This window comes from Patiria miniata, unplaced genomic scaffold (assembly GCF_015706575.1).
Source record: "Patiria miniata isolate m_02_andy unplaced genomic scaffold, ASM1570657v1 HiC_scaffold_20, whole genome shotgun sequence".
NCBI classification, from domain to species: Eukaryota; Metazoa; Echinodermata; class Asteroidea; order Valvatida; family Asterinidae; genus Patiria; species Patiria miniata.
The window spans coordinates 37,492,628-37,503,415 of NW_024037059.1; the positions used below are offsets into that span (position 1 = coordinate 37,492,628).

The following is a 10,788-nucleotide window of genomic DNA, read 5'->3' on the forward strand; positions in this document are numbered from 1 at the left end:
TAAATTTAAATAAATATCTTCTTTTATTTACAAACATTCATGTTGATGCAACATCAACTTAATACATCAATACTTTCGTCGAGCACCACACAAAATACCCCATGGCATTTTAATACAATAAGATCAGTTGAACATACATGTACCTTCGAATCGGATGCAAGAGAACAACGGTTTGCATATACTTAGAACAGCATGGAGAATTGGCGTCTGAAGAATGCATTTTTAGCGAAAAATAAATATATAATACAAACTTTGCATTCTGTTTCCGTTTTTGCCTGTGGTATGTTATGTGGAACTCGGTTTTACATTGCAGGGGCGGATCCAGTCGTCGAACCCCCTCCCCCCTGCTCCGACACCAAAAACGAAACGAAAATTAAGACATTATTGTAATAATAATGACCTATATGTCCGCCTGTCCGCAACAATCGAACATAAAAAAAATCTGACGGGCCTGACCCCCCCCCCTGCAAAAAAATCCTTGATCCGCCCCTGCATTGTTAAATTTTACCTCAAAAACAAATTGAATTAGGGTTACAGTCCTTATTTAATGTAAACAAATTTTGGACTGATTTTGAAAATAAGCTTCGTAGCTAGTGGTTTACTTGAATGCCTATGTTGTATTTAACATTTTTTCCAAGTTTTACGCACTAAGGTGATATTTGTTTTTAAGTTTAACATTAACACAATACTATATCAGCCCCAAACACTTGTAATGAAAAATGTTATCTGCTAAAACATTAACTCATGTGAAATACAAAAGTAGATAAATCACCTAGAACCACACGCCTGTACTGCGCATCTGGCACAACTTGTCGATAACTTCTCAAAACTGAAGAACTCTTTCAGAATTGAAAATTATGTCAAAACATTTTAAACTCGAACGATAAATATAATCATAAATATTATTCTTGCAGCTGCAAATAATTTATTTTGGGGGCATTCCATTAAGAAATATCCAAAAACTTCACAGGTTTTATCTTTCAAAACTGTACATTAAAGACATAGGCCTATTACGTCAGCTCATTTTTTTGTCTTTAGCCCCGCCCCTTTTAATACCACCCAGAATTAAAACTCATAAGACGTACACGCAATAGACATAATACCATCGTAGAACTTAAGTTTTAACTCTGTGTGATTTAACATCCCCTTCTCGGCATATCACTCTTTTCTATGTTGAGTTGTACAGAGGTAAAACTTACCCAAAAACTAATATCCTTCGGTGTTACAGCAACGGTAAAATCGTAATGAGCTGTAGTTTAAAAAATGGTCTTAAGTAGCTTATTCCATTTTCCATTACATTTTGCCTCAGTGTGCCCCATTTTGTCATTTATTTCAAGTCCTCTTGTCGTTATTTTGGTTAGAAACTGAGTGTTATTTTGGGTACGGCGAATTCGAATTTAGTGGGGTTTTTTGTAGGGTGGCTCTATCTGATTTGTTTTGGTTTAACTCTCACCCCATTTCCACGTGTTCACAAACTTTTATTGGCACAGTTTCTCCAAATCTCACACCACCACGCACACCATTTCACCGATTGAACACCAATTATTAATAAACACTTCCTTTATCCCACATTCTATATATACACATGTATATAAAATTCTTTCAAAATATATAAAACTGGCAATGTTTAAGTATATCCCTTCAATTTAATTTGGTCTTTTTTTCCCGTGGCGTGTCATACGACACTGACAATGTCCAAGTAGATGTACTCGGGTGAAGGTAGAGGCGAAGGGGCGAAGGTTCGCTCGGGACCGTCGGCCACGAGCAGCAGCGCCTTGCGCCGGTTGCGGACCATGACGTACCGGTCTTTGGCGAAGAGTCGCTGGTAGACCGGTACGGCGAGATAGAGCAGAACGGACAGGCAGTAAATGCCTATGCTGGCCAAGATGGCGGAGTCGTAGTTACCCGTGTGGTCCACGCTCATACCTGGGAGGGGAAAAAAGCGTTAAACAAAACCGTTATTTTGTGAATTCTCATTATTAGTACGACATTTATTTTGGCGTGGGATCCATCCAATGAGGGCCAAAGATAAATTAGCTGCCACCATTGCTCTTTGATACAATAATGGGAACAAGTGTGAGCTAAGTCTTAACTATAATATCAAGGACCAACGAGATCCTCCCCAGGGAATTAGGCCTTACCGAGCAGCGAGCCCAGGATGAGCCCCACGCCGTTCATGATGATGACAACCGAACTGGTGTCCAGCCCTCTAGCGGAGCCGAAGATCTCGACGCAAATGGAGTAAGGCAAGGTGTCAAAGACTGCCATGACGAGCAGACCGGCAACTGTGGGGAAAAAGAGGGTTAGTTTTAAGAGAAGCTGCAAATAAAAAAAGGAGGAAGACAAAAAGGGGAAAAAAATGGAAATGAGTCCATTGTTACAAAGAACAGCTGGCTAAATATTTGATCACTTGAGGGCGCTGTTAAAGCGCCATTTTTATTTTCACCAGACTCCAACTCCAATCGTTCACTCACCGACTGCAAGCCCGAGCATCATTCCAAGCGTTGTGGCAAACAGGAGCACGACCATGACGACGACGCCGAGGAGACTAGCCATGACAAACAGGTAGATCTTAGGGAAAGGCAGGCTGTCGGCCACGGCCGAGATGATGACCTTGCCCACGACCTCTGATACGGCCAGCACCATCATAAAAAGGCTGCATTCCGATCTGTCGAATCCTTTAGTTGTCATGAAGCTGACCTGTAAAGGTAGGATCAAAAAAATATCCACCGAGGTGAGTTGAAGATCATAAATTTTCAAATATTTTCTATGCTTGTCACAGCCGTGAAATGTTCGATTTTTAACTGGTAAAGAATTTCATGCCTTGCACATCTTCAAACTCAATCGAATAAAGCACTTTTTAAATGTTCGTCATTTGTGCTGCATAGGCCTACTCTACGATCCGTGAATTTCTAGTACGCCTATGCAAGGTCAATGGAAAAAGAAACGCAACATTTTCCGGCATCTTGCATCGAAACTGTACCTTTTTTGCGAAAACGTATAAGGTAGGCCCGAAGTTTATGGAATCGAAGCGTGCGTGTCATATCAGTACCGTTTAAAATGCCCTCACTAAGGCTCGGTGCTTACGAAATCGCGTGATATCACTCACTTATAGTAGTGTTACATTTTTCAACTGCGCTCTGTGTTGCAGAATCATACATGTACTGCCAAAATCTTACCATGCTGACGTAGTAGAACGTCAGTGTCATGCAGCATCCCATGATGCCGATAGACAGAAACCAAAGCTCGGGGTAGGCGATGTTACGGAGCCGCTCGCACCTCCCGGTCTTTGCGACGCCATCCTCCTCCCCAACCGCCTCGGCTTCTTTCTCCTTCAATCTCTGCTTCTCCTCATCAACGATCGTTTTCTCCTGGTCTGCCTTCTCCGTGCTTTCTCCCTCCTCATCTTCCGGGGGAGCTACCGAGTCGGCAAGCACGAGGTTCTTGGAGGACGGCTGTGAGTAGGTGCTGACGCAGGGCACGCAGACAATCAGAAGAATCCCGCCCACCACGCGGAGCATGTTGCGCCAACCCCAGGCGATGATCAAGTGGTGCACCACTTGGTTCATGATCAGCATACCTGTATACCGGAAAGGTAAAAGAAAGGAGAAGAAAATGAGTTTCGATCAACTGGTGCCTGTTTCTGTCCCCTGTAGCTCCGGGAACAATGCTGGATGCGCAGGTGTAAGCGCACCTGTTATGCCACTACCACGCGGCATTTGGGTGCGATATCGAGGCGATACCGCTAAGCTGCGATAGAGGGAAAAGGCAACAATGGGTTAGTTCAACACAGTGAGATACATATGTTGGTGCTACGGTTATACTTTGATACATACCGTGTATTATACTTCTCTTTTAAAACAAACAGGTGTTGTCATTCAGTGTGTGGTTTATTCCTGTCGAGTAGGGAAAAGTTCTCAGGTTACAGTTGGGATTCATGGAAATGGATTTGGATGGTGGAGTGATGGGATGAACTCCGAGTTGAGCGTCGGGACTTTCTTTCAGCGTACTTTCTGGCGGGATCTGAAGCCAGTATCTGCCCAGAGTTTGTTGGTTACTCCTTTTGGTATAGCCGCAAAACCTCTTCGAAGTTTTGCTGCGCCATTTGACGAGGCAAGTCAACTCGGCGACTGTCATACGTCAGGTCGGGTTCCCCGACGTCTTGCGGCTCTTTTGAATGAAGACAGACACTCCTCTTCCGCGAGTTTCTAGATTTCGTCAACTTGCATTGTGAGGCAGGTCCAGGCTGGACACGCGTCTAGACTTGACAACCCATCAAACGTTCTTCTTCAGGCGGTAGCCTGCATTTCTTACCGTGTCGTAGTCTCCGTCTCCAGGTGTGAAACCTAGGCTGCAGGAGACACCCATGCTGTAAAGAAGCAATGGGGCTCTAGCAGGAATGCAGAAATTGAACGATATAAAAGAGAGAGATTAGATATTGGGCTAATAAAGTTTTGGCTTTGAAACATCCACTGGTATGCGGGCAGGTCATGGTATTGTACGGTTTGCGTAGTAAAGAAAACCCTTTGCCAGAAACACGACCGAGATTTTGCAATTTTAAGAATTGACATGCAAACTCTCGTCGCAAAGGCTTTGGGTTTCTCTCAGAATAATGACCGTACAACGAAGAAAATGTAAAGAAAAGAACTTAAAGGGGACAGGGTACACACGGGGAATTATTTATTTATCACGTCAAACAGAAATTACATTCATAAAACGTGTTCAGTTGTTTTCACAAAGATAAGTTAGGTGTCATGAAATTAAATTCATAAAACAAGGTAACTGAATAACTTATATAAAATGAAATTTACAGAAACAGAACGAAACTTATTTAACTACATGTATAACGCACTTAAGGCTTCTCACTCGCTATCAAAATGAGGATTATCACTAAGTTTGCCAAGAACTAATTAATATTCTATATTTTCTATATTTTTTGTAACTTAATTACACTGAGTGCACTAAATAGTAAACTTATCTCCAAACGGACACCCAATTCGTGGTTTTCAAAACCTTTATAACTGAACTAGGTCCAGACACGTTTAAAAATAGTAAAGGACAAAAAAAAGACTTGACCTTTATCGCAACATCTCTGTCACTTTTTGACCCCGACAATATAAACTATTTGTAATACGTATTTTCTGTCCCTTTTAAAACTTTGTTTGTCTTTCAACCCCGGGTTTTGAGTGTACTTTTACGTTATATCACAGTCCAAGGACTAGGTCTACACATTTTATTCGTAGATCAAATAAAGGGTGGTCAAGAGTAAATACAGATGATAAATTTCTGCAAGGCAAATCTACCCTTGTGTCTACAGACATTTAACCCGACTCAGACAGTGGTTCGAAAGTACAAGGTCATTATAGTTATCGGTTAACACTAATTGCATTTGATATCCCACGTTCAGGAGTTTCTTCATTGGGGATTTTCGAACTCGAGGTTTTAACACAAAATAAGAAGATCCAAATATAACTGTTGCAGTTTAGTCAGCTATACTTTTGACGTTCATATAGCTACCCGTTGTGCCAAACTACAATTTTTTTCTATACTCCGGAATTATTCCGGAAGTGCCGATTGGTTGATTTGTGCGCCGTATGGTTCACGTGACCGAGAGCCAAACATTTGATTGGCTGCGTCCCTTGCCTGTGAAAAAGTTGTTTCGGTATTTGATTGGTTATTCACTCGAAGCAAAATGGACCAAAACAATGACCGCCACCTCGTACTTTATGCCCATGGTGTTGTAGGCCACCGGTATTGTGGGAAATGGATTTTTGCAAATGGATTTTGGCAAGCTCTGTGAGTTGGACGTGGGAAAAAGAAAGATTTTTCACGTAGGGAAATCTTTCCTTTTGCCACAAAGTAACCTCACATCTGTTGCATGGTCTGTCGGCCGAACTTTAACTTTAATCTCAGGCAGTGGAATTTCATTTTAGATTTTGTTATTTTATCCGAACAGTCCTGAGTTTTCTTCCAAACAACTTTTGAACACATTTTTTTCCGGGTAGTTTTTAGAGTGCAGGCGCAGACGAGTTAAAGAGACGATCACGAATCAACTGTCGGAAGTCACTAAAAAGTTTAATCAAAAATTGAGTCACAAGTCGCAACTAGATTTTTTTTTAATGGAAATGACGAAAGTACTTCTTTTTTTTTAAAGCTGCTCTTTTGACTTGAGACGGACGGCTTGAAATTGATTTGCGATGGTTTGTGATGACACCATTACCAAATCTGTCGGTGCATGAAAATGGTGAAAATGGCCGTATGTATAGAATCCCCATGAACTAATGCGAATGACTTGAATGACAAGGGACGTGAACGGATACATTTTAATGTTACCTTTAATTTAAGTAGACCAAAGCTACGCTTACACAGAAAACCTTAAGATTGGATTTTTTTTTAAGGTAAGCACGAAAGATATCCGAAAAGTGTGCAACCCACCTACTGTCGAGCCTGTGAGGGCGACCCCAGTTGCTCGCGAGCAGTTCTTAGTCGGGAAGTACCGGAGAATGAGGTTGATGGAAGAGATGACGATGAAGTTGATGCCCACTCCGTAGACGACCCCGAAGGTGAAGTACAGGACCTCCAGGAGGGGCATGAGTGACGTCACGATGACGCTGCCGAAGCACAGGAAGATGCCGGCGACGGCCACGGGGCGGTTGTCGAAGCGCCGCACGAGGGCGCTCGACACGAACGTCCCCAGGGCGTGCAGGCCGATGGCGATGGAGCCGATCCAGGCTGCAAATCGATCATACGAGAAAATCAATCAGTTGGTCAATTAATCTATAAGGTAAAATTTTCAATAAATGAAGCAATCAACCCGCAAGCACCGATCAAGAAACTCGTATAATGAAATAAGTTTTCAACCACTGGAGCGAATTAACCAATCGATCAGTAAGTTGATCAAGGTAAGGAAATCGATCAATCAATAAAGCAAACCGAGTCTTCATTTATCCTGGAACAGATTTGATACATACCAAATTGATTCAATCAAGGAAGCAAATAAATTGATCGATTGATCTATAGTATAAGTCAGCCAATTATTGAATTAAGCAACATCAATCAATAAATGAAGTAATCGATCACTCAGTACTTGATCCATTTTCATCACCGATAAAATAATTTACTGAACTAAGCAAATCTTTGCCTTCATAAATTCAAGTAACTTATCTTTACCTCTAAATTGTCAAATTCAATGTTCAAATGCAACAAATTCAAATTCAAACGTATAGGCCTACTTCGAATTCGATTTCAGCCAGTTAAATCATTAATATGGTACATAAGTCTGAACAAATTCCGTTCCGCTAGGAACTGCGAAAAAATTATCACAAAGTTTTATAAAAACATTGAATAGATAACAATTTTCGAACTTCTGTGTAAAAGTATTCAAGTTTACCTCTAGCTTGTGCAGAATTTTTTTAAACCCTGTTATATTTTTTAAACACGCATTGTCCGAGGAATGTACATGGTTTTTCCCCTTGCTGCCCATAAATATTTCGGGGGATTTTTTTTTAAGGAAATAGCATCTGTGAAGGATTATTTTCCAGGATATCAGGAACAAGGAGATGACTAAACATTGTGACGGCTGATTTGCTTCGGTTTAATGTTCGTGAAGGTAAGGTACCCTGGATAACCAGCCTTATGGGTGTGGAACACGAACAATGGTGAATTTGGAATAATGTATGTATTGTGCGGACGAGGCTTTGTATGCAAATTAGGATCCTAACCTCCCCAGCGACAATGCGATATACATGAATTATTCATCAGCCGGGGTCCAATCGCGTTATCGGGCGAACTACTGCGGAGTGAGTGCGGACGGCACGTACCCAACTCGTGAAAGATAAAAATGGAGCCTTAGTGCTTTGTTGTCGGAAAAGTATTATATTTGGACTTGCATTTTGATCCCCGTGGTTTTTGATTATTTATATTTAAGTATTTACAAACGTGGATGTTTTGGTACATTTGTAAACAAACTTTGAAGAAACATTATTTGCCACTATATTTGTTTGCCCGTCATATACATTTCTCATCCAACAAGAGTGTAAAAAAGATGTGTAGGCCTATCAATAAAATCCATGGATCTTTAATTTCCTGTTAATAAGTTCTAGCCTTCTGTCGTTTTCCTTTACCCAGCGAATGTTTTTTTTTTAGAAATCACACATGCACTGAAGTTTTTGAAGTTCAAAATTTTGTTTTGTATAGTTGAGAACATGAATAAATTTCCTTACTCAATATGATAGACTCACATTACTCTTTAGGGTTTTGACTTTGAATTCGATCAAAATTCACCGCCGTGGAATGAATTTATGTTCAAAACAATATTGTGCCGAAAACATTTTAATGATGCTCTGTAATTACAACCTGGAGTTTTTGGACATAAAACCACAGAGATTCCCAGAGGCGGTCTGACACGACCGTGATCTGACAGGTAGGGGGTACCGTGCTCTGTCAACAAACCTTGGCCGATCCTGGCGGCAGGGTGCGGCGGCAGTGAGGCCCAAAAAAAGTCACGGGATCCAAAACCGCAAAAACCGCAGACAGGCAACGGTACAAAACCATATGCCCCGCCTGAACGATCAGCCCACGGTATTACAGTAAACCGCTATATGCTTTAAACCGTGTATAAACATAGCTCATTGTTAGGGCTATTGTTAGGCCAGATCACAAGATCTCGTCTGACGAAAGTATTGCGAAACTGAAAGTATCGATCTTCCAGCACACCTATCGCGAGCAGCAGTTTCATAACGAATTGGTCAATGCATGTACGGACACGGATGTTGTAATATCATGGAGGAATCATCACTAAATTAACATGTACTCGCTTATAATGCTTTTGAGAGATGCAAGTTGATGGTACAGAAAATATTAATGGCATATTTTGTCAAGGACATGTCTTTACAAATTATCCAAAGCCGCACAAAATGTAACGAGTGATATGTTGCGGGTAGTTGCGTAATATGCGTCATGATTTAGTAAACTGCATAAATTGCCTCGAAGGAAGGCCCAATTTTGCACAGGATATTACGCATAATGCCAGCAGAATTAACAGTTTCCATCTGTCTTCGTCCCATTTAAAATTGTCAGTGGCGGATGGCAAAAATTCAAGACGGAACATATGCAGTATTATAAAGTGATATCATTGATATTATAATGTATAGTTATGCACGTCAGGAGGTAAAGTTATAGGCTTTAATTTGAATTGAGCTAGTAACGGCGAAATATCTTAGTCTTCTAGTCTTACTTTACTTCTCGAAAACAGGTGTACAGTGATAATTATGATCAGAAAATAATTGGGGATGAAAAAGCTCAAAATTGCAGGTAGAGATGAGGCAAATATAGGCTATAGTCATGATAGTATACCTCCATTACCAGTATTGTCTAAAATCTGCTCTGATAGTAAATTTTTACCCGAAAGGTTTATTCCTCGATTACTCGTAGAACTTGAAATTATCAGGAATCCGTGAATTTAAGAGCTATTACTGATCGAGAGGCGGGATATTCTGCAAATGTGCCTAAATGTTTTAACTTACATGTCTCGGAGGCACCGCTGCCGAATTCCTCTTGAAGCTCGATTAGCAAGATGCCGAAGGAGTACAGCGTCCCGAAGCAGGTTAGGAAGATGAAGGCGGCGGCCAGCGTCACCACACACCCCCACTTCGCGCTGATCAGCCCCATCAGCGTCTTCAGCTTTTCAGTTACTCTCTGCTGGGTGTCCATGATGTTTGTTGATATTTTTCTCGGCAAATTTCAGCTCAGAATACAAGCACCAAGAGCTCTAAATCGTATGGGTAGCGAAGCTAACGGAAAATTGCGAGCGATCGCTGAATCTACCAGATATGGAGCAAATATTCTCTTGCGCTATTGCATCATGTCACTGTGCAAAGTTGCAAGCGGCTTCTTGAATCAGCTGATTGGCAACGGGAATCCCGTTGCGGCGATGACAGCGCGTCTCGGCCAATCAGGACTTTGGATTGGCGTGACGTCAGGGCGAGGGCTTCCCCGACCTAAGCCTTATCACCAGGGGCTGCCCGTACGTGTACGTGATTCGATGAAAAATAAATAGACGCGCACGCTGCATAGTAAAGTGGATGGAACCGGTTCGGACTGGATCTTCCCTTCCAAACCACCATGTGATCAGATTTTATTATGTTTTTTTCATAACATCCAATAGCCTTTGGTTTGAATACCGTGCGTATTCAGATTAAATTTGTGGTTCATATTCCCAGGCCTCGCTAACAAAGGCTACCATGAACACAAACAACCTGCTCTTCAGTGACTAAACCAATTGAAATGCCGGATCCTTTGTTCGGCCAGTTGGGACGGGTTCGGCGCAATGCGCCGTACTGTTATGGTCACAGATCAACGATTTCAAAAGTCATGCCTATTTCTATATCGCTTTCAAGTGCGGCAGTGCTAAAAATACACTCCGTTTCTGTACACATTACTCATTGCATATAAAATTCCTTTAAAATAATTAAGACAATATCAGTGTCTCAGTCCCGTCAGTCACTGTCTAGTGTCTTTCGTCGCATCCGAGTCGGCGCAGTTCTTGGTCCCGTCGCTATTTAATTTTAGTAAAAGTACATGTATGACAGACCCTCAATAATAATATTGTTGTCTTATTTGCAAATAATCCTATAGCAGGCTATGGTCTAACGTGAACTGCCCTGTAAATTTTCCCTCCTTTTTCTTTTCTTTTTGAGCCATATCTCTCACTGGTGGCTCTATATCTAAGTTTCTAGGGGCGTTCGTGCAATTGTAGTAATATTTTTTTTGTTCCGTGGCGAAATATTT

The 10,788-nt window shown here is 41.4% G+C and overlaps 1 protein-coding gene across 1 annotated transcript; it reads right to left on the bottom strand.

Moving 5' to 3' along the window:
• On the bottom strand, nucleotides 1-9,893 carry LOC119728979 (monocarboxylate transporter 13-like). Its single transcript, XM_038201455.1, has 6 exons — nucleotides 9,525-9,893; nucleotides 6,436-6,732; nucleotides 3,180-3,580; nucleotides 2,475-2,700; nucleotides 2,142-2,285; nucleotides 1-1,926 (listed from the first exon to the last, which is right to left on the bottom strand). The coding sequence occupies exons 1-6, from the start codon at nucleotides 9,709-9,711 to the stop codon at nucleotides 1,676-1,678; spliced, it is 1,506 nt and encodes a 501-aa protein (XP_038057383.1). The 5' UTR covers nucleotides 9,712-9,893; the 3' UTR covers nucleotides 1-1,675.
• Between the last annotated feature and the right edge of the window lie 895 nt (nucleotides 9,894-10,788).